This window comes from Monodelphis domestica, chromosome 3, assembly GCF_027887165.1.
Source record: "Monodelphis domestica isolate mMonDom1 chromosome 3, mMonDom1.pri, whole genome shotgun sequence".
Taxonomy (NCBI): domain Eukaryota; kingdom Metazoa; phylum Chordata; class Mammalia; order Didelphimorphia; family Didelphidae; genus Monodelphis; species Monodelphis domestica.
This window is the reverse complement of record NC_077229.1, coordinates 78,457,305-78,480,057: the sequence shown is the minus strand read 5'-3', so window position 1 is coordinate 78,480,057 and position 22,753 is coordinate 78,457,305. Positions and strand designations below refer to the sequence as shown.

Sequence of the window (22,753 nt, the reverse complement as noted above, 5' to 3'; positions counted from 1 at the left end):
TCCCAATGGGCATGGACTCATGGCATTTGGAGATCATCAGGTCGAGCCTAAACTTTAAATAGAATATGTTTATTTATAGTCTAGGATAATGTGCCCTCCCTTACAGGCAGACTAACTATAAATGCCCAGCACTGTAGAATCTGCATCCGGGATATCAAAATTGAAAATTTTTACATTAAAGTGCATTAGAAAATTGAAAAAGAAGGGGGGGGGATGAAGGCCTTTGGAGAGCCCCCTTGCCCTCCCCACAAGCCTGAAGCAGGGGAGCTCTGATTTAACGGAGGTCCCCTCCCCTCTCTCCCTTCTAGGCAGGTGCTGCGGGACCATAACTGCCTTCAGACCCTCCTGCAGCACCTGCGGTCCCACAGCCTGACCATCGTGAGCAACGCCTGCGGGACCCTGTGGAACCTCTCAGCCCGCAGCCCCCGGGACCAGGAGCTGCTCTGGGATCTGGGCGCTGTGAGCATGCTGCGAAACCTCATCCACTCTAAGCACAAGATGATCGCCATGGGCAGCGCTGCCGCCCTGCGCAACCTGCTCACCCACCGGCCCCTCAAGTACAAGGACACTGCGGCCGTGGTCTCCCCGGGCTCCTGCATGCCCAGCCTCTACGTCCGCAAGCAGAAGGCCCTGGAGGCTGAGCTGGACGCCAGGCACCTGGCCGAAGCACTGGACACCATGGAGAAGCAGAGCCTGAAGGGCCAGGTGGCCAAGAAGCCACCGCTCCGCCACCTGGACAGCCTAGTCAAGGACTATGCATCGGACTCGGGCTGTTTCGATGACGAGGATGTGCCGACCCTGGCCCCAGGCGTGGAGGTGGGGAATCCCTCGGTCCTGTCCATGTTCCTCAACAGCTCCTTCCTGCAGGGCCAGGCCCTGCCCCGCACGCCGGCCTCACGGCGGGGCCTTGAAGCAGAGAAGGAAGATGGCAGCAGCGGCAGGGGCAGCATGGACGTCAAGAAGGGGGCTATGGAAGGGACAGCGGCAGCGGCCGAGAAGCTGGCCACCAAACTGTCTGTGGCCGTGGCCAAGATCGACAAACTGGTGGAGGACATCTCGGCCCTGCACACGTCCTCCGAGGACAGCTTCAGCCTAAGCTCCGGCGATCACGGGCTAGACTGGCCGTCGGGGCCCGGGGAGGCCCGCGAGGCCAGGGCCCAGTCTTGCTCGCCATGCAGGCTGCCAGAGGCAGGGAGGAGGGAAGGGGCAGGAAGAGCCCACCCACTCCTGAGGCTGAAGGCAGCCTACACCAGCCTGTCCAATGACAGCCTCAACAGCAGCAGCACCAGCGACGGCTACTGCCCCCGAGAGCACATGAAGCCCTCCCCTCGGGCCTCCTTTGCGGATTACCGGGAGGAGCTGCAAAGGTACCAGCAGCGCCCCAGCCGGCTGGACCTCAAGAACATCCTGGCGGCCCAACCGGACAGGGCAGAGCCGCTGGCTCAGGGGTCCGCCGTCCTGCCCGGGCCAGACCCCCAGGACGGGCTGCAGAGGTCCTCGGCCTTCCCTGGGGAGTGGCCCCATGAGCGGGAGGGCAAGCTTGCCGCAGATGCCCACGTGCATACCATTAAGCTGTCGCCCTCGTATCAGCACGTGCCCCTGCTGGAGGGCATGGCCAAGGTGGCCGCAGTGCCCTTCCCCAGCGGCGGGACGGGTCTGACAGCCAGGAAGCAGGCTTGGCTGCCCACCGGGGAGGGCCTGAGCAAGATCCCGGAGAAGCTCTCGGCCTCGGCCCCGCCAGCTCCGGCAGCGGAAACACTGCAGAAGTACTCGGTGGAAGACACCCCCATCTGCTTCTCCCGCTGCAGCTCCCTCTCCTCCCTGTCCTCCGCCGACCACGGCTTAGACGCCAGAAGCCGCAGTGAAGATCACGAGCTGGACAGCGACTCTTCCCTGGAGATCCTGGAGGAGCCTGGGCCCGGGGAGGCCGAAGAGGAGGACTGGAGGCCCAGGGGCACCGCCTCGCTCCCGGTGGCCATCCCTGCCCCGCGGTGTGACCAGACCTTCCTGCCCCAGACCCGGGAGGAAGAGGGCGCCTCTCCCTCCCGGCAGGAAGACATGACCCCCTCCAGCTCTTCGGAGAATTACATCCAGGAGACGCCCCTGGTCATGAGCCGCTGCAGCTCGGTCAGCTCCCTGGGCAGCTTTGAGAGCCCCTCCATCGCCAGCTCCATCCAGAGCGACCCCTGCAGCGAGATGGTGAGCGGCACGGTGAGCCCCAGCGAGCTCCCCGACAGCCCTGGGCAGACCATGCCCCCCAGCCGGAGCAAGACGCCCCTCCCCGAGCGGGAGACCAGCCAGTTCAACTTGCAGTGGGAGAACAACGTCAAAAAGTTCATGGACATCACGGACTTCAAGGAGCGCTTCCAGCTGCCCCCCGACCTCGACAGCACCATCTACTTCACCGTGGAGAAGCCCGATGAGAACTTCTCGTGCGCCTCCAGCCTCAGCGCCCTCCCCCTCCACGAACACTACGTCCAGAAGGACGTGGAGCTCAAGCTCCTGCCCCCCTTCCCCGAGCGTGGAGGCGGACTCCACTTTGTGGGACACGAAAAGCGGGAGGAGCCCAGGAGGGAGGAGCGAGTGGACGGAACCCACGGAGGCCGGCCCCGGCTGGAGACCCACTCGGAGGATGACCTGGAGATCTTGAAAGAGTGCATCAGCTCGGCGATGCCCTCTCGCTTCCGAAAGGTCAAGACAGCCCTGGTGCCAGGCTTGCCCACAGGAAAGAAGGCCCTACACGTGCCCGTCTATATGCTGGTGCCTGCCCATGCCCATCCCAGCATGGCGGCCAGGACCCCACGGCCTTCCCGCAGCCCGTATAAAGAGGAAGATTCCTTTACGGATTCGGCGGAGGGGACGCCAGTCAACTTCTCCAGCGCCACGTCACTCAGCGATGAAACCCTTCAGTATCCGTCCAAGGATGGTCAGGGGCAGCGGGCCGAGAAGAGGGAGCCGATCCCTCGGCGGGTCACCTCCAGCCACTCTACTCCCACCAAGATGGCGGCTACCTCCAAGCACAAAGCAGGAGGGGCGTGCCGGGGCACCGAGCCCCTCAGAGGCTCTCTCAAGAACCTGCCCAACCTGAACCTGCCCATCAGCCGGCCCAGGAGCGCCCACTCTGAGAGGGACGGCTCGCATCCAAACGGGGGTCACGGGGATGTCGCTTTCCAGTCATTCTGTCACACTACGCCCACCGAAGAGGCAGTTTACTGCTTTTACGAGAACGATTCCGATGATGCCCCCGAAGCGCCAGCCCGGAAGGCACCAGCAGGAGCCCGGGCTCCAAAGAAGGAGCATCGAGGGGGCAAGAAAGAGGCGGAGCCCAAGCCCAAAGTGGTGCCATCATCTACCATGAGGTCCCGAATGCCCACCAAATCCCAGCATAAACTGATCGCGGATGAGACCCCACCGTGTTACTCCCTGAGCTCCTCTGTGAGCTCCCTCAGTGATCTAGACCTTTCCGATAAAGACGGTGGGCAGCTGCACGGCAAAGGGGGCCTGCCCCACGCGCAGGCTCGCAAGCCTGGACTGACCAAGCCCCCTCCACCAGCTCCTGGTCGGGACAGTTCTCCTAGTTCCCCCAGCCTCAACTCGGATGAAGACCTACTGCAAAGGTGTATTGGGTCGGCCATGCCCAAGAGACAGCGCCACACAGCCCGGCACCGGAAGGTCGAGCGCAAGCCCAAGCAAGGAGTCCCCAAGGCAGCTGGCAGCAAAGAGCGAAAGGCAGAGTTACGGAGGGAGCTGGGGGAGGAGGTGGGCTCAGACCGAGCTTCAGACCTGGACAGCGTGGAGTGGCAGGCTATTCAAGACGGCGCCAATTCCATCGTGACCTGGCTGCACCAGGCGGCAGCGGCGGCAACATCCTTCTCCAGGGAACCCTCCTCTGAGTCTGACTCCATCCTCTCCTTTATGTCTGGCCTGTCAGTGGGGTCCACCCTACCGCTAACCCTTGGAAGAGGAGAGCAGAAGCGACGGGGAAAGGATGCTGGAGGAGAGGTAGAAAAGAAGGAACAAAATAAGACCGCGGATGAGTGCAAAAAAGGAGGGGAGGCCCGGACCCTCAACCGCCGGATGTCCCGGGGGCCAGAAAAGCCAAACAGTGCCCAGAAGCCCGTGTCCAACCTGCCAGCCGTGTTCCGTGGCCGGACAGTCATCTACATGCCCACCCTGGCCAAGGGCACCCCCAAGCCTCGATCTCCCCCAAAGAAAACCGTTCCCAAGACGGAGCCCCCTGCCAAACCCCTCACTCTCAGTCAGCAGAGGTCCCGGAGCCTCCACCGGCCGGGGAAGATCTCTGAGATGGCCGAGTTGACACTACCCAAGAGGAGTGCCACACCCCCTGCCCGAATGGCCAAGACCCCCTCCTCAGGCTCTTCCCAAACCTCCACCCCATCCCAGACATCCTCCAAGAAGTCCCCACCTTCTTCCCAGCTAAGTAAGCCAGTGCCGGCCATTGGGGGTAAAGCAGGCACCAGCAGCCCCCAGGTCAAGGCCCCAGTGAAGGCTCTGATCTCCAGACAGCACAAAACGCAGAAATCTCCCGTCCGGATCCCGTTCATGCAGAAGCCCGCGAAGAAGACGTTCCCGGCGAGGAACGGCATGCCTGTCCCCGAGGAGCCGGGTGCTGGAGTCAAGGCGGGCGGCAGGCTCAATCTGGTCCGTGTGGCGTCCACCCGATCCAGCGGCAGCGAGTCAGACCGGTCTGGCTTCCTGCGACAGCTGACCTTCATCAAGGAGTCTTCCAACCTCCTCCTCCGGCACCGCTCTGATTCCGCCGCTCCCCTGTCCCAGAGCAACTCTCCCCGCCGAAGTCGGCCAGGCGTCCCTGCCGTCTTCCTCTGTTCCTCTCGTTGTGAAGAGCTCAAAGCAGACAAAGGCAGGCCCCAGCCTGGCCCCAGAGCCTCCTCAGGGGAGCGTCTCCCCCGCCGGACCAGCTCAGAGAGTCCATCCCGCTTGCCTGTCAAGATAGCTACGCCCCCACCGGAACCCTTCAAACGCTATTCCTCCTCCCCCCACATCAATGTGGTCAAGCGGTCCGGCAGTCCCGCCCCCAGTCTTCCCCCCGGAGCTGAGGCCGGAGGTGGGAGGAGAAGGAGTGATGGAGAAGCCAAGCCCCTCCCCCAGATAGGTGCCGGGGAGGGCCAGGACGCGCAACTGACAGCTGCCAAGGGCACATGGCGGAGGATTCGAGATGAAGACATTCCGCACATCCTGAAGAGCACGCTCCCCTCCACGGCCCTGCCCCTTGTTGGCACAGTCCAGCAGGACAGTCCAAGTCCCCAGAGGAAGACCAGTGATGCTGTGGTCCAGACAGAAGACTTCTCAACCTCTAAAACCAACTCCAGCACCTCGCCAACCCTGGAGAATCGGGAGCCCCCCAAGAACACAGCCAGTGGCCCTGCCAGTGGTACATCGGCCCCCTACTTTGGCAGTGACGTGGACGGACCGAGCTCCAAGGTGGCTGCCGCTATCTCCTTTGCCCATGAGGGGCTGACGGCCCCAGCAGGGGCCTTCCCTTCTAGCCGCCATAGCTCTCCCAGCCGGGCTGCCCGAGTTACCCCCTTCAATTATATCCCCAGTCCCATGGTGGTGCCAGCCATGACCGACAAAGCTGTGGAGAAAGCTGCCGGCCTCCTGGGTGAATAGAACCTTGTCCTCCGGTCTCTCTCCACCTCTCCCCGTCTCTACCCTCCAACTGCAGCCCGCCTGGCCTGCTTGGGCCTCCCTCCACTAATACCCTCATGGCAGCAAGCTGCAGTCTTATCCAAGATGCCCCGTGTACAAAAGACCGAAGTTCGAGAAGCTGCTTTCTTATTTCATACTCAGCCAAGTACAAGAGAAAACTAGCTTTCAAAGATCGGTGGCTCAGACCTGGGCTCTGGGGGGGGGGAGGAAGAGAGAGACTGGCTGAGGGTTCACTAACCATAACCTCAGACCTGGAACTGGTCATCTCCTTCCTGATGAGAGTTTCCTCCTCCCTCTCCATCTCTGATCAGAGCTCATGGCCAGAAAATTGTCCTTCCTGAAGGTGGAAGTAATGAATGGCATTTGTTTTTGACCCACAAGGCCTAGGGCACTATGAAGAAGAGTCCAAAGTTGGGTATGGGAGGGCTCCCTTTCTCCATATAATGATGTCATTGGGAGTCCTCCCCCCACCACGAGGAGAGAGACATAGGCAGGGAAAAAGAGACCAGTTCTTTGGAACCCAGGAAAGAGCGAGGAGAGAAGGGCAGTTGGGTCTAGAGCCAATAGGTTCAGGGAGAGGGGAGAGAGAGAGAGAGAGAGAGAGAGAGAGAGAGAGAGAGAGAGAGAGAGAGAGAGAGAGAGAGAGAGGTCTCTGAGGAAACATGGAGCTTGCGGAAGGGCCTTCCTCTGGGGGACTGTTCACTGGCTGCCCTCTAGCACCTCAATGCCCCAAACAGAGTCATCCTGGCTGAGACAGCTGCTTTCCTATGCCCAAGTGAAAAGCCACCTTCTAGCCAAGCCTTAATGCAGATTTCTCTGCTGCATGCTTTCTCTCACATATCCAGCACTAATAACCAGTTATAAACATCATATAGATGAATTACAGCTTGTCAACACCACAGGAAGCCCAGGAAGGAGACTTCCAGTTAGGGGGAAGCCCTGGGGAGGGCAGCAGACAGGGCAGGCATCGAGCCCACCAGATGCAGAAGAGCTGTTAGTGGCAGGGCCAAATGCCTGTAATTAATGCAACCCAGTAATTCAGTAATGACTAATTTGCTGAGCTTTGTCTGCGTTATGTAAACCAGCTTGGGGGTGGAGGTAAGAGGGATGGGAGACAGAAAGAGAACTGCACCTTATTTCTTAGGGAAGTGAGGCTGTTAGTCCAGAAGCCCAGGGCCGACAGTGACGCCACTTCCTTGATGGCCCCCCCCCACCCAGGACTGACCGGTGGGAGCCAAAGGGGTTGCCAGGATAGGAAGGAAGACAGATCCGTATTCGTTTTGGCATTCTGGCTTTGATCTCTTTTTACCTGGGCAGCTGCTTTTAGACCAAGAAACCACAGGCAGCTCTTTTCCCTTAGCTGGCATGGGGGGGCTCACCTCCAGGGTGAGGTGGTGACTGTCCTCATTGAAGGCTCACATTGTCCTTGGCAGGAAGACTTTGAGAAACACCCAGAATAACACTGACTGTCCTCGTAGCAGGTGGATGATGCTACAATTCACCTGTCGTTGGAATAGTTTGTTGGCACTTTTCAGGGGGCAATAGGTTTATACTGAGCCATTCATCATCTCTTGCCTAGTCCCCGACATGGCCTGTTGCTGAGATATCTAGCTGTGTAGACAACAACTAGCAAGACGGTCAAGCTTTCTCCTTGGCAACTGCCACATGCTAACTGGGCAACTAACCAGCCGATGGATCCTCTCAGAAACTGAGCTGCAGAAGGGACCAAAGAATGCCAGAGTGTATGACAGAAAACAGAGAAACAGAGAGGAGAGGGACTGGAAAGTGAGGGTCTCTTGAGCTGTTTTAAAGGCAAGCTCTTTCTGTTATGAAACCGCACTTTAAAAGGACTGTACAGAGCAGAGCCAATGCTCTTATGTGATAGTTTGGGGGATATGTGGGGTATGGAACCATCTGTTTGGGGTTTTTTTTTATGATTTTTTGGTGAAAAATGCAAAATGGCAGGAGTCTCCCAGCAGGTATCTTTAGGGGAGGAAGCAACCCTCCTTGAGGTGATCCACTGTTTTCTCTAGAAAGTCAAATTGGAGTGTCACAGGCAGAAGGAGACAAACTGCCCCCTGGACTTTGGCCAAGCCAAGACTCTGGGAAGAACATACTGGTGAGGCTGGAGAATAATTGGTTTCCATTTGGCCCTTGAAGGTAGGTTTAAGAGACTCTGGAAGGTACATTAGAACTGCCTACAAGAGGAATGGCCTACCTCAGAAGGTGGAGTCTATCACTGCAATCTTTGAAGAGGGTGGATGACCATCTATCAGGGAAGCAATTGAGATTCCTTTTTAGTGATGGTTTAGATCCTAGCTGAGATTCTGTGAAGGAATTTGAAGGGCCAAACAATTAGCAGAACTCCTGAGGGAGTCATCTCCTCCTGTGGCTAGTGTCAGTTTGCTATTGGGCTGAAGGTCCACAGAGGGGGAAAGAAATCAGTATCAGAAAACAGTATCGACCTATACTGTGCCATATGGTGGGTGTGGGAAGGGTCAGATGCAAGAACGGGAAGAAGGGAAAGAACCAAAGTAACCGGAGACATTAGCCTGATTCTGCTAACTGAACTGTGGCTTTGTAGGGTAGTGACTCATCCATCAGGAACTGGACTGAGGTCACAACTTACTTCCTACAGAAGCCCTGGAACAGCTAACTGCCCACATTAACCAGGGTTGGATTCTTCTTGAGCCAGGGTGTATCCTATTTGTCCCTCTCTGCATCTCTCTCCTCCTTTGCTTTGAAAAAGCTTGCTCTATCTGCTCATTGTGTATTCCAGAGGTAGGGCTCCTGGAAGAGACACTTTCAAATATTTCAGATCGAAAGCCCTCAGGAAGGACAGTGTGTCCTTAGACACTCATTTAGTCTCTGAACTAGAATGTTTCCCGTCCAAGTATTTCCATTGCAAAGAGCCAGTAACCTCTTTCCCTGTGGAATCTTGGGCTCAAGAAACAGCTGCCCTTTGCAAACTCTTTTCCAGCTGTTTTTGCAAAGAATCACTCTTGGTGGGTAGAGAGGCTTAATCTATGTGAGACCCCTAGCTTCAGTTTTCTCAGTACAATGAGGTGGCTGGACTAGATCATTTCTAGGGCTCCTTCTAGTCTGAATGTTTTGTGATTCCAGGAAGAAAAGAATACATAGAGCACATAGAGCAGTACAAATTGGGCCAGTAGTAGGGCAAATGGATTCAATTCATTCTATTAACCCTGATCCCCTGGGGGAAGGAAAGCAGCCTCCCATTGGATTTGATCGGTTTAGGGTCTTTTCTTGCCAAGTCTACAAAAGGAAAATTTAAATTCGGAAGCTGGGAAACTCACCCCACTCCTCTTTCTAGCTGACACCTCTTCAGTCTTCCCATGCTCAGCCACCTAGCCAAATTCACCCATGGCCACCATTTTGAGGGACCATATAGAAGAGTCAATTGCCAGGAGTCTTGGGAATGTACCTGAAAAGCCATCTCCCAACCTGGAGTTTATTTATTGGGAGGATGCATCTCCAACATCTCAGATGGGGAGTCGAGTCGATGTTCTCTTTTGCCAGGAAGGCCCTTGTTCAGTGAGGAGCCTACTAAAAAGGCTCTAACACAGATGATGGGTTGACCCAATTCCAATGGCTTTGTGGGGTCCCTCCCACTGGAGATTTCTACCCCTTCCATGCCAATATTGCAGGAGATGTAACCTGTATGTCTGCCACCAACGTCTGGAATTGGAACCCAAACCCAAGGACTGATTTCATCCTCATTTCCCTTTCACACAATACTGGATGCTTCAGCCTCAGAGAAATAAAAGGGGAGGATTCTTCCACTGGGATCCTCCAAGCCTGACCCATGAAATTAGACTGTCCTCCAAAGACACTCCAATTCTGTCTCCACTTTAACAGAGAATATGGCGAAGGGACAGGCTTGTTTCTCATTTTTCAACATGGCCAAATCAGCTGGGTGTGTAGAACCCGTCCTGTAGCCAACGATTAAAGAGAAGGTGATGAGCAAGTCTGGTGGAGAGAGGATGCCTGATCTTAGTGAATGTTAGAGCTTATATCTGCCTATTATTGGAAGTAACAGTCAAAGAGAAGATGTGACTGAGAGCAAGTTTGCAGACTGAAAAAGGTGGAGAGACAGTTAGATTTTCATCAGTCTAACAGGTAAACTAGATGGGAAAGAGCTAGAGTCTCAGGTGCTCACCGCAGGCAGTTAGCCCAACCCACAACCTTTTGTCCTCCTAGGAAAGCCATTTAGAGGTTACTGAAGGAGGGGCCTCAGCTCAGAGATCAGAGCTGTGCCTGGCCCCCCGCCACCAACTCGCTGGGTGAACTGGGCAAGTTGCTTCACCTCTCTGTGCCTGTTTCCCCCACCTGTGAAATGGGGAGAATCTCTGCTAGATCTACCTCCCAAGGGAGTGAGGGTTGGCTGATCCGATGGACACACGCTGGAGCGTAGGGAGATTTACACAAGAATGGTATTATATAGCGTACCTGGTGCTACACTTAAGGACATGCGTTCGGTTCTAACCTCTTTTGAGCAAAGGCTAAGGAACCTTCTGCTCCACACCACTTGCCCTAGGAGCTGCACTGAAGCCAGCCAGGGCACGGTCCCTCCCTTCCCAGCCTCTGGGGAAGGCGACCAGCCTGAAACTCCAGGCCATCCTGGAAGCCATCAGGAGTGAATCAGGCCAATTCAACGTGGTCTTTGGAGGGAGCGTGTGGATATGTAAGAGTTGGCCGCTGCTCCCTCGCAGGGGCCGAGGGGATAGTTTCCTTCATCTCTGGGCCGGATCAAGAGCACCCAGATATTTGGGCTCTTTTTTCCTATGTGATCTACAGAGGCCGGTGCCAAAAGCAGGGGCTGAAGCTCTGAGAGTAGCGAGACAGCCAGGCCTCCCAAGCTAGCGGCCAGCCCCGTGGCTTCTCCAGCTGCCTCCCCTTCACAGCCCTCATCCTCACACTCATCAGCTTTGTTCACGCCATTCCCACCTCCATCCCCAAACCAGAGGGGAAAGGGGGAGGGCAGGAAGTGTCACAGGTAGAGAAGGGGGCAGTTTGTGTGGTCACTGAACAGTGGACATCCATACACTGGTCAGCTGGGTCAGAGGAACCAAATTGTCATATACCAAACATAACTATCACTTAAAGCCTTTATCCCACCATAGGGATGCTACCAGTACCACTCAGCTGTTAACCTGGTTCGCTGCTTTGTGCTCTCAGTGCCAGTGGATATGTGTGTGTGTTCCTGCTTATGCACCGCCGTCACCAAATGATCCGGGCTGGGGACTCGGAGGGGCAGGAAGCCTGCCTCCTCACAAGGGATTGATTCCATCAGGCAAGTCTTCTCCAGAGTTCAGCCCGTCTATGATCTTCCTTCTGGGTTCATCTGTTGGTGGAACAAACAACCCAAAGGGGGAGGACTTAACCTTTGGGAGAAATGACCCCTCGGGCAGCCAGGATGCCCGCTATCTCCCAGCTGCTCAGGAGCTGGTGTGTCATACCTGGTAGAACTGTGTGCTCGGCAAAGTTCAAAGAAAAGACAGCCCTGCCCCATCCATCCACAGCAAGGTCCTGGATGTAGGGCAACACACACGTTCCTGAAGCAACAGGAGCGGACAGCATTACCTCACACCTCTGATCTGTCACCATGTCCATTAAACACATGCCACCCCGGTTCTTCTCCCCAGACCCTGGCTCTGTTCTCATCCGGTTTGTGTGATGCTCACTTTCAGCCCCAAGAAGGAAGCTGCCTTCGCCCATCTCATCCAACTGCTTTCCAGTCCATCCTCTCTAGACTATTCACTTCCTGCTCTCCCTCACCTCCCTACCATCAGTACTGAGGGTCATTTTACTGGGACTCTGGACAGTATTAAAATGAAGTGTGTAAATATTAAATGTTCTCCCCCCACCTTCCTTTTTTTTTTCCACTAAAATAAAACAGAGCCATTTGTCTGATTGAAAGGGGAAATGGGAAGATCAGGCAATTGACTTGTAGGGCACCTTTAGCATCTTCACTTAATAAACTAAGCTGTTGAATTGCCCTCTGGGACTGGCCCAGACTTTGTTTCTTTTCTTTCCATTTGGGTGGGCAGTCTCAATTCCTGGGAAAATTGGTGCAATCTGCAACAAAGGGCGAGATCTCTGAACACACGCAATCATAACCCTATCCTCCAAGGGACATTGGACTTGTTCTACCGGAGCAGAGAGATCAATTAAGTGGACAAAGGGGAAACCAGATGATGTCATTTAGCTGTCATTAGCAGAGGACGGCAGAAAAGAACACTGGATTTAAAATCAGGAAAAATCCAATTCAGTTCCAGCTCTGACACCTTCTAGCTCATTTTCCTCATCTTTAAAATGAGCACTTACTTACACTGCCAACCTCAGAGTTGTTTTGGAAGGTGCTACACTTTGTCTTCATGTAGTTTCCCACTCAGAAAAGTTCCAATAAATTCACAGATCCAAAATGACTACTAAAGAGCATAGGATATTCACTCAACGAATATTTGTCTGTTTACATGACTTATAAGGTACTACAATCCATAAATTTGTGATAATAACATTATAGAGCCAACAATTCCCTTCCATATCTTGGCCATGAAGCCCTCTCTCCCAGGCTGGACCCAGCACTCTAAGCCCATCTAAAGAGAAAAAGCTGGTGGTCACAGTACTTAATACTGGAAGGGACTCCAAAAACCAACTGGCTGTTAGTCCTAGAAAGTTCTGATACCTTGTACAAAGTCAGAAATATCTGCTGTATAAAGCTTAACTGCTGGGGAAGACCTCTTAACACTAGGAATAAAATTTTAGAGCCAGAAGGGTAACCTTAGGAAGGAAAGAAGCATTCATTAAGTGCCTACTAGGGCACACCATGTATTCAGGGAACAGTAGCACCTCTGGGGTGAGGGCTCACCAAGACCTCCTTGATGTCTGTCTACCTGCAGATGGGATAAACTAGGTTGAGGGCAGCCAACAGGTCTCAAACGTGTTGGTGACTTAAAGGGGTAAAGGAGTAGATGAGAACAAGGTGTTCCAACAGCCATGGATGCCATGAAGCAGGCAACATGGAGTGCCCAGGACCTGGGCAGATCAAAAATGCCAAGGCCATCCATGGCACCCAGAACCATCATTAGATATCCTGACTTTTGTCATACCATTGGACTTCAATGACTCCAGAAGAGTGTGTGAGGTTTTTGTGCAATGATTTTGTGCAAATCTGCCTCACTTAAATCCCATTTATACTGGAGTCAAAAGACATTACACTGATGTAATTTTGGTCTTCTTTGAGTATGAAGGACAACAACCAACCAACCATGGTCCAAGTACTCTGCTAAGCCCTTTATAAATATCATCTCCTTTGCTCTTCACAACCATCCTGGAAGGTAGGTGCCTGCCCCACTCCAATCCATCCTTCATTCAACCCAAAGGAATTTTTCCTCAAGCACAGGTCTGAGCATGTCTCCTCCACTCAATGATTAACTCCAGGGGCTCTCTCCCAATTGCCTCATGGATCAAATATGAAATGCTTTGTTTGACATTCCAGTCTCTTTCACCTTACTCCCTAACATTTACTCCAGTGACACTGGCCTCCTTGCTTCTCCCCAACACTCCAATCTTTTGCCTCTGGGCATTTTCTCTGGTTGTCTCCCTAGGTCTAGAACTCTTTCCTTCCTCTTTTCTAACCACTAACCCCACTCCCGGCTTTCTTTAAGTCTCAATTAAAAATCTTCCCTTCTACAGGAAGCCTTTCCTGAACCCTCTCAATTCCACGGCCTGTCCTCTTTGTATCTGTTTGTCTGCATGTTGTCTCTTCCACTAGATTGTGAGCTCCTCACAAGTAGTAATCATAACTTTGAATGTGAATGTGATGAACTCACATGTAAAGCGGAAGCAAATAGCAGAGTGGATCAGAAACCAAAGTCCTACCATATGTTGTCTACAAGAAACACACATGAGGAAGGTAGATATGCATAGGGTAAAAGCAAGCAGATGGCAAAAAATCTATTGGGCATCAACTGATAAAAAGAAGGCAGGAGTTGCAATCGTGATATCTGACAAAGTCAAAGTAAAAATAGATCTAGTTAAAAGAGACAGGGAAGGTAATTACATCCTGATAAAAGGCAGTATAGATTATGAGGAAATATCAGCACTCAACATGTATTCACCAAATGATATAGCATCCAAATTTTTAAAGGAGAAACTAGTGAAGCTTAAGGATGAAATAGATAGAAAAACTATACTAGTGGGAGACCTGAACCTTCCTCCATCAGAACTAGATAAATTGAACCAAAAAATAAATAAGAAGTAAGAGAAGTGAATGAGATCTTAGAAAAATTAGAGTTAGTAGATTTGTGGAGGAAAATAAATAGGGTTTATTAAAATAAATAGGACAAAAAAGAATACACCTTCTTTTCAGCAGCACATTCAGCAGTACATTCACAAAGATTGGCCATGTACTAGGGCATAAAAACATTGCAAACAAGTGCAAAAGAGCAGAAATAATAAATGCAACCTTTTCATACCACAATGCAATAAAAATAATAATTAGTAAGGGTATAGGGAGAGGCTAATAAAAAATTAATTGGAAATTAAATAATACAATTCTCCAAAATCAGTTAAAGAACAAATCATAGAAACAATTAATAATTTCACTGAATTAAATGATAGGGAAGATACATCCTTTCAAAATCTATGGGATGCAGCTAAAGCAGTACTTAGGGGGAAATTTATATCCTTGAGTTCAAATATTAATAAATTAGAGAGGGCAGAGGTCAATGAATTGGGCATGCAAATTAAAAAATTAAAAAGTGAACAAATTAAAAATTCCCAGATGAAAACTAAATTAGAGAGATCCTAAAAATTAAAGGAGAAATTAATAAAATTGAAAGTAAAAGAACTATTGAATTAATAAACAACACTAGAAGCTGGTACTCTGAAAAAACAAATAAAATGGACAAAGTACTGATTAGTCTAATAGATTGTGAGCTCCTTGGGGCAGGGACTACAGTCCCTGATAAATAGTAGGTCCTTCATGTTTATGTTAGCAGACCCACTTTATAGTTGAGGAAAATGAGGCAGAGGTTAACTGACCAGCCTAGGACCACACAGCTGTTAAGTGTCTGAGGACAAATTTGAATTCAGGTCTTCCTGATCCTATGCCCAGTGGTCTATCTACTTTGCTACCTAGCTCAGCTCTACTTCCCTATTTTACCAAGGGAATTGAGGCCCATAGAAATTAAGTGATTAGCCTAAGAATTTGAACATAGGTCTTCTGAGGTGGCTAGTTGGGAACAATGGACACTCGCTGTATGACCCTGGACAAGTCACATAACTTCTTTTGGCCTGAATTTCCTCAATGAGAATCATAATAGCAACTCCCTCCCAAGTAAAATGAGAATCATAATAGCACCTCCCTCCCAAGATTGTGTGAAGATAAAATGAGAGGATCTTTGTAAAGTGCTGACACATAATAGGGCTTCATAAATGCTTGTTCCCTCCCCAATCCAGCCTCTTCACTACTCATGCATTCCCAGGCTCTGTTCTTTTCAAACTGAGGAGCTTGCTGTCTCCTTGTCCTTGGGAGGCTCTGACCTCATTTCTGTCCCTTTAGAAAGTCCTCCCTGAGTCCAGATCCCTGTCCCTCGGGCTGGAAATGGTCTTGGCCTATCTCATCCTGACGCTTCAGACTCCTCAGGGGCACTTGGGAAGGCAGCACAGCCTCCTGGCAATTATAGCAGTAGGACTCGAATCCTGGCTTGGTTGCTTATCCCCTGTGCAATGATGAATGAGTCACACATCATTTTCTCCAGAGGTTTGTGCCAGAAATCACTTTGTAAGCCTTAACTCACTACAAAGCTCTGAGTTATTGTATTGACTATGCATGAATTTATCCATACCCCTACAAAACCAGTTACATTTATCCTGTATCCCACCCCCTTTCCATCAGAGTTAACAAATGGTTGTTGAATGACTACCAAATACAAGACAGAATTTTGCACTAGAGCTGGAGCAAGATGCCTCCCCTCCTGGTCCAACAAGATTCAGAGTACTTCTTTTCACTTATTAATTTGCAGGTCAATTCATCGCTCAGCTCCTAAGGGACTACAGTTTCAGGCAAAACATTCCTTTGAATTGAATTAATTCAGTTTCAAAGAAACAACTAAGAAGTGCCAGTTACAAAGAAAAGGGTTTTATCTATGTGGAGCTCTCTGAGCTCTAAATGATAGGCATCAAAATGGCCCTGGGGCTCTGGATTACCTCTTCACAGCCATTTTATTATCATTTATTTTAAAGAAGATGAAAAGGAATTTTCAGGTGTACCCTACAAAAAAGGGCAAGATGAAGCAAAGAGAGGTGGTGAGTTTTTAACTATTTGCCAGATCTGAGGTTATATGTGAGAGAAATCTCTGATGTTTTAGCTGTTAAAGTTGATCCCAAGTTCCAGCTGCTGCCTTCCTGAAAGAGAAGCAAGCAATGAACTCCAAGCTACATTCCAGACCTTCAAAGAGGGGAGAAAAGCATTCATTGGATCTGAGATCAGAAACTCCAGGTTAGAAGCCAGCCCCAACACTTGGGGACTCTGTGAACTACGAATAATTCATTTAACCTTACTTTCCTCATCTATAAAATGGGGATGAAAATACTTAACTACTTAGCTCAGAGCTGTTTTAAGCAGTGTGCATTGTGTATAGGAGGCATTTTTAAAATGTTTGTTGAGGAAGACAGCTAGGTGGCTTGGTGGATTGAAAGTCAGGCCTAGAAATGGGAAATCCTGGGCTCAAATCTGGCCTCAGACACTTCCTAGCTGTGTGACCCTGGGCAAGTCACTTAATTGCCTAGCCCCTACCATTCTTCTGCCTTGGAACCAATATTCAGTATAGATTCTAAGACAGAAGGTGAGGGTTTAAAAAATGTTTCTTAAATCAATGTTTGGTTGAATATATGCTGAGGCATTGTGGTGTAAGTAAAGACGACTTAACTTGGAGTCACAAATCTGAATTCAGATCTTAATTCTCATTTGTAAAATGAAGAGGATTGGATGAGGTGGCTTCCAAAACACCTCCTCATTCTAGGTCTGTGATCCTTTGAATTGAATGTCTAAGTAGTAAGGAAATTTTAACATAGAGAAGCTAGTAAAAGCAGGAGATTCTGGGTCAATTGGCAATGAAATGGTCTAACACAGAGAAGAGTCAGAATAAAAATCCTCCTCAAACTCCTCCTGGCCTTTAGGGGGTAGGGCCCAAGATAAAGGATGGGCCAAGCCAGTGTTTGGACAATTTTGATTTAATGAGGGCAACAAAATCAACAAGACCACCAGAGGCAGCATGCATAAACATGACCAACTTTTGAAAAGTAAAAGGCATGGATATAATAGGACTTAGAGGCCTGCATATAGAGAACAGGAAGACACTGTGCTGGAAGCACGAGATAATCCTTCTGGGAGCTATGACAATGAAATGAATGTGTTCCTGGAGTCAGCATTCTTCTCTGGTGATCGAGCAGTGTCTCTCGGAAGATTCATCCTTGGAGATAGCAGCTAATGACTTGGTTTCCAAGTTCCATGGTCTGGTTTAGATTCTGTTCTGGATACCATGAAGCACTCAAACTGGCCCAGGTCAGTCCTGACCTCCCCGGGTGACTCCAAGGCGGGGGTAATGACTGTCTTCAGATCCTGACACTAGCATCCGTGCCCTCTTTATAGGGCCAGGAGTAGATGTCCTGCTACGATATTTCTCTGTCCCTCCCCCAGCCAGGAATGTACTCTGAAAGGGATGTTGGACTGAAGAATAGAAAAGCATGGAGGAAAATCAACCCACTAAGCTTTGGAAAAGCCATTTCCAGAAAAGCTTTTTTGTCTCTGTAGACACTGAAGTCCTGAATTTCACTTCCAAAAATAAATCCAAAAGCATGACATCAACCTGAGGAATCCATACTGGGAAGACAGCTGGAACCTTGTGCACCCAAGAGGGCCCTCTGCTTCATCTCTAAGATGTCCTGCTCAAGGTTGTCCCCAGCCTGCCGCAGCTCCTCACACTTCTGTTTCAGCAGGCCACAGGCCAACTGGAGCCGATGGTTCATGGCCACATAGGAACGACTTTGCTGGTACTGCCGTTCCCTTTCTGCCTCTGGGTCCTCAATCTCCTGAGGGGCCGAAATCTCTGAGAAGAGAAAGGGAAAGGGGCAGAAAAGAGCACAAGTCTAGTTTTATCTTGGTTACCTGCATACTGAAAATGGGCACAGGATGACAAAAACTCTTCCTGTGTTTAACCCTGGAATATGTCATGGAAGGGAGGCCCTGAGGACTCAGGACGTCAGAGGTGGGAGGACCTTTATGACACAGAATGTGAAAGCTAAGAGGGACCTTATAACAAAGACTAGTATAGCAGAAAAGACCTAAGAACACTGAATGACAGAGCTGGAGACTTTGGAGATCAGTCCATCCTCCTTTTACAAACAGAGAAATTAAGTTCCTCAACCTTAAAGAGATCAGCCTGATATGATGAATAAGATATACTCAACTATAGTAGTAGTAGGCCCAATGTGATATCAGCCATAAAGCAATGTGGGACAGTCAACAGAACAATAAAGTGTGAGTCAGAGCTGGATTCAAATTCTACCCCAACAGACTGATTTTGTGTAAATTATTTCCCTTCTCTGAGATGTTTCCTCATTTATGCAAAGATGATATTTGTAGTCCCTATATCATTAGTGCTCTGAGGAAAGTGCTCTGGAAATGGGAACAGATTATTATCTTCAAAATCATAGATTTTACCTCCCCATAAGTATTTAAAGTGAAGTTAATGTTAAATTGAGTCAGTGTTCTGAAGTGAGTGAGCAGGAAGAAACTAGCATGGGATCAATAAAGAAATACATATATGTAAATATAAATGTATACTTATACATGCATAGAAATGGGCAAATCACAAAGTGGATAATTGGACTAACAAAGTGATACTAGTCAATTTGGAATGTTCAGACACTCCTGGGATCAAGCCAGGCTGCAAAGAACTGGGTTGTGAGAGTAATAGAGACTTACCTTCCAGGGATTGTGGAGTAAAGGAGGTGAAAACTGGATCAGAGGGCAGAGCACCTTGAACATCCTCAAGGATTTGTTCAACTGTGGGTGGAGCTGGTCTTGTGGGAAGGACCACTCGCTTTCTGGCCTTAGAGGTCATCAGGCAGAGAAGGCTGAAGTAGGAATAGAGATAAGAAATTAGGGGAAGCTATACAAGGAGTAAGAAAGTAAACAGGGTAAGGGGACAGGATGGGAGGGAAGGACCATGATCCAGAGCCTCAGTGGGCCCCTCACGCTGGTGTCAGGCAGCATGCAATCTTTTTTCCCATTTGGACTTCCTATGAGGCAATATTAAATATTAAATGATAGAAAAAGCCCTGGGCTTGAAATCGGAAGACCTGGGAGATTTCACTTTCTTAAACGGATTTAATTGAAGCTGATATTCAACAATGCATTCTTTAATCTGTGCCCAAGTTTGGTGACATTCTTTTTTGCCAAAGACAAGCCTCTATATATGTTCTATCCATGTCCCCTCCAATTTCCCTCTCCACTCCCTTCTCTTCCTTCTACTCACAAATATGTTCAAATATACCCAATTTTAAATAGAAAAAAATCCACTTCCCTATTCTATTTCCTCCAGCTACCATCCCTTTTCTTCATCTTGACTACAATAAAGTATCCCAGCAGGTCTGCGCAAGGTTTTTACCATCATTCTCCTAAGGCCCAGCTCTTGTCTACTCAATCACTTGCTTGTACTTTCAGTGAATTTCAGTGCCAAAAGTCCAGCTTCAGACTAACATTGAGGATGTCCACAGTCTAAACCCAAGCTACCTTTCCCATGTCACCTTCCATTGTTCCTACTAACCAGTATCTACCAAACATGACTGCTGCAATTTAGCTAAAACCAAGCATTTATTAAGCACTTATCATATGCTCAGCCCTATACACTCATTCACATTATTCCTGACCAGATGACCTTTTCTAATCTCTTCACTTCTATTCATTTTGTTCCAGGTCTGCAATTCCTTCATATATCCCCATCTAGCAGGTAACTAATCTAAAAGTAATTTTATAAGATTATTCACTTACAAAAATGAATATGGACATTTTTTGCATGATATTATGTGTATAACCCAGGAAAAAGAAATTAAAACAAACAACTTGGCCAGGAGGGAAGGGGGTAGGGGGTGGGGCAGCAGCTAGGTGGCTCAGTGGATTGAGAGCCAACTCTGGAGATGGGAGGTCCTGGGTTCAAATTTGACCTCAGACACTTCTTAGCTGCATGTCCCTGAGCAAATCATGTAAACCCATAGCCTAGCCCTTATCACTTTTCTACCTTGGAACTAATACTTCATATTTATTCTAAATCAGAAGGTAAGGGTTTAAAAAAAAAAAGACCAAAAAAAGTCTTAATCAGCGAACTTAATGCCAAACAAAAAGAGCTATACATGAAACTGCAAATCTCCATTATATGCCACTTGCTTTTCTTTCAAAATACATGATGTCACACATCATTTGCAAAGTTCTCATACCTAAGCTGATAAGGCCTACCCTGGCTCTACATTTAGTGCTCTTTCCATCATTCCAGTCAGGTTCTCCAATTCCCTTATTTCACAGAAAAGGAAACCTGCCCAACCCACCTGTATTTCTACAATAGCTTAGTCTCACAAAGGATCCTGCACATGGAATATCCTCAATAAATGTTAGCTGAATGAAAATGAGGTAGATAAGAAAAGTAGGGGAAAGTGGCAGATGGGAAGACAGGGAAAATGTGGGAATTGGTCAGAGGAAGAAAAATATGGGGAAATGAGGGAAGTCAAAGTGCCACCAACCTACTAGTAGGAGCTTATTAAATGCTTTTTGGATTAGACTGGGACTTGAAGTGTTCCCTACTGTCTACCCAGTCTCCCTAAGCTGTCCTACACACTGCTCCCTAAACAATATGACTTGTGTATAGGCAGGGGTGTGTCATTACTCCCCTGAAAAATCTTCAGTGGCTCCTGAATAAAGTTTAAATTACTCTGTCTCAAATTCAAAATCTGGCACCACTAGACCTTTCCAGTTTTATCCTATCAAGAGCGATTTATTTCACGATTATCTTATGTACCCAGCACTTAATACAATGTCAGGCAGTCACCTATTATTTATTAAGTAAACACCTACTATGTGCCAGGCACTGAGTTTCATGCTGGGGATATAAGGAAAGGTAAAAAGGAGTATTTGCTCACCAGGAACTCAAAAACAAGATACATACAGGGTAAATTGGAAGGAAAAGCACGATTCTAACATTCAGAACTAGGAAAGGATCCTTGCAAAAGGGAAGATTTTAACTGGGATTTAAAGAAAGCCAGGACAGATGAGAATCAGGGTTTGAATACCTTGAGGCAGGGACTCTATCTTATATAAACTTCTCTTATATATAAACCCTAAGTCTCTGCACACAGTAGGGAAAAGACTGGATCTGCATTAGTTGGGGATGAGCCCCGGAAAGCTCTGCTAGGGGGAGGGGAAAGATGGAGGTATACCGGTGAGGAAGGTGGAAGAGGAAGGGTCTCCCACACCACGCCTCACTTCACTAACATTATTGAGGTGACGTTAAATGCAGTTCATCCTCCTCCCTATTCCAGCAGCTGATCTACAGGAGCCCACCCCAAGACCCGGGGAAGGTCTAAGGAGGCCATTTCCCTCCCCTCATTCTGATATTATGAAGGAGAGACCTAAGACAGAGCTAACCGAGTGCCTCACCTGAAGCTTGCGCTACAGTGACAAGGAAACTGTCAGAGCAATTGCCACGACGACTGCTTCCGCTTCCGTTTCCACCCCCTTCTCCCTCCTCCCCGATCCTGCCCACTGCTGCGCAGGCGGCCTTCTCCTTCCTTTCCAGGCCCGCCCACCGCCGCGCACGCGTCCTTTACCTCCTCTCTGGCCTCTCCCACCACCGAGCACGCGTCCTTTTCCCTCCTTTCCGGTCCCGCCCACCGCCGAGCACGAGTCTCTGGGCGCAGGGTACGAGCTCGTTCGTTCTGGCCCCGCCTCTTCTTCTCTTCGCCTCTCCTCTAACAAGCTGCAGATATGGGCCTAAAGGCCTTCTGACCTCGCCGCCTCCTTTTTCCTCCTCTAACCCCTCCCTTCGGGGCGGGGGTGGTGGTGTGTGAATCACGTGATAGTAAGGGGTGGGGCAGAGTAGAAGGTAAGCTTCTTGAGGATAGGAACCTCGAAGTAGATTCCTAGGATTATAAAACTGGAAAAAAGGACGCTATCTCAGGAATCATAAGCCAAGGCCTGTATTTTACAGGTTAAGGGAGACCTAGCCCCAAAGAAGGTGCCACTTAATAAATTCCAACCTCCCAGCCTCAGTTTCCTCATCTGCAAAATCAGGACAATAATAGCATATGCTATGGTGCTCAGTTGTATTAACATGTAAAGCACTTTGCAACCCATAAAGTGATATAGAAAGATTGTTATTGCTACATTATTAATCCTTTTTCATTATTAATTATTCATGAAAGGTGGCGTGTGTGATAGTGAGCAATACAGAATAAGTTTGTCTTTTTTCTTAATTTAAGGACAAGCTAGAATCAGTTTATGAAGCAAGAGTTTGTATTTTATCTAGGGACAATAGAGAGTCTCTGAAGACCTGGAATAGGGGAGTGACATGAATAAATAAAAAAGCAGAACATGGACTTGGAACAGAAGCAGGAAGACAGCAGTTATTCTGCTCTGGCCATTATGAACCAGCTTCAGAAGAAACACCCAACCTTCTCAGCAACCTCCCTCTGAGTGACTATGGCTGGAAGTTCAGACTAAGTGAGAACCTGTACTGTCACTGAAGGGCCTTCTATGGAGCAGGGGCTAAATGAAGTCTACTGGAATTGCCAACAGAAGCAAGACCACAGTGTTATTGCCCAGGTCAGGTCCTTGCAAAGAGTGAGCAGACTCCTAACTGTGGATGAACTGAAAGCTTGCAGATCACCATTCTGAAACTGCTCCTGAAATCCTTCAACACAACCCTCCGGAAGAAAGCTGAAGCAGGACCCTAGAGGATACAAAATGGGACCAAACAATCCC

General features: G+C 49.3%; 2 protein-coding genes across 4 annotated transcripts in view; one reads left to right on the top strand and one right to left on the bottom strand.

Moving 5' to 3' along the window:
* The window catches only part of APC2 (APC regulator of WNT signaling pathway 2), a 53,427-nt gene extending 41,716 nt beyond the window's left edge, over positions 1-11,711 (top strand). For both annotated transcript variants that reach the window (XM_007489346.3, XM_056822240.1), the window contains exon 15: positions 309-11,711. In XM_007489346.3, the coding sequence (XP_007489408.2) occupies positions 309-5,652 (5,344 nt within the window). In that variant the 3' untranslated portion in view covers positions 5,653-11,711. The remainder of the gene's footprint in view (positions 1-308) is intronic.
* Positions 11,712-16,937: 5,226 nt separating this feature from the next.
* C3H19orf25 (chromosome 3 C19orf25 homolog) lies at positions 16,938-22,438 on the bottom strand. 2 transcript variants are annotated; one of them, XM_056822241.1, is made up of 3 exons: positions 21,601-22,438; positions 18,707-18,858; positions 16,938-17,828 (listed from the first exon to the last, which is right to left on the bottom strand). In XM_056822241.1, the coding sequence occupies exons 2-3, from the start codon at positions 18,843-18,845 to the stop codon at positions 17,584-17,586; spliced, it is 384 nt and encodes a 127-aa protein (XP_056678219.1). In that variant the 5' UTR covers positions 18,846-18,858; positions 21,601-22,438; the 3' UTR covers positions 16,938-17,583. The 2 variants fall into 2 exon arrangements, with proteins under 2 accessions (XP_056678219.1, XP_001373138.2); XM_001373101.4 differs by having other exon boundaries at positions 21,431-21,619.
* Positions 22,439-22,753: the final 315 nt, after the last annotated feature.

Bases quoted from the DNA above. Each gene is read 5' to 3' on its own strand.
- C3H19orf25 (XM_056822241.1), bottom strand. From the start codon at position 18,845: ATGACCTCTAAGGCCAGAAAGCGAGTGGTCCTTCCCACAAGACCAGCT. The intron at 17,829-18,706 runs GTAAGTCTCTAT...TTCTCTTCTCAG, and splicing joins TACTCCACAATCCCTGGAAG to AGATTTCGGCCCCTCAGGAG.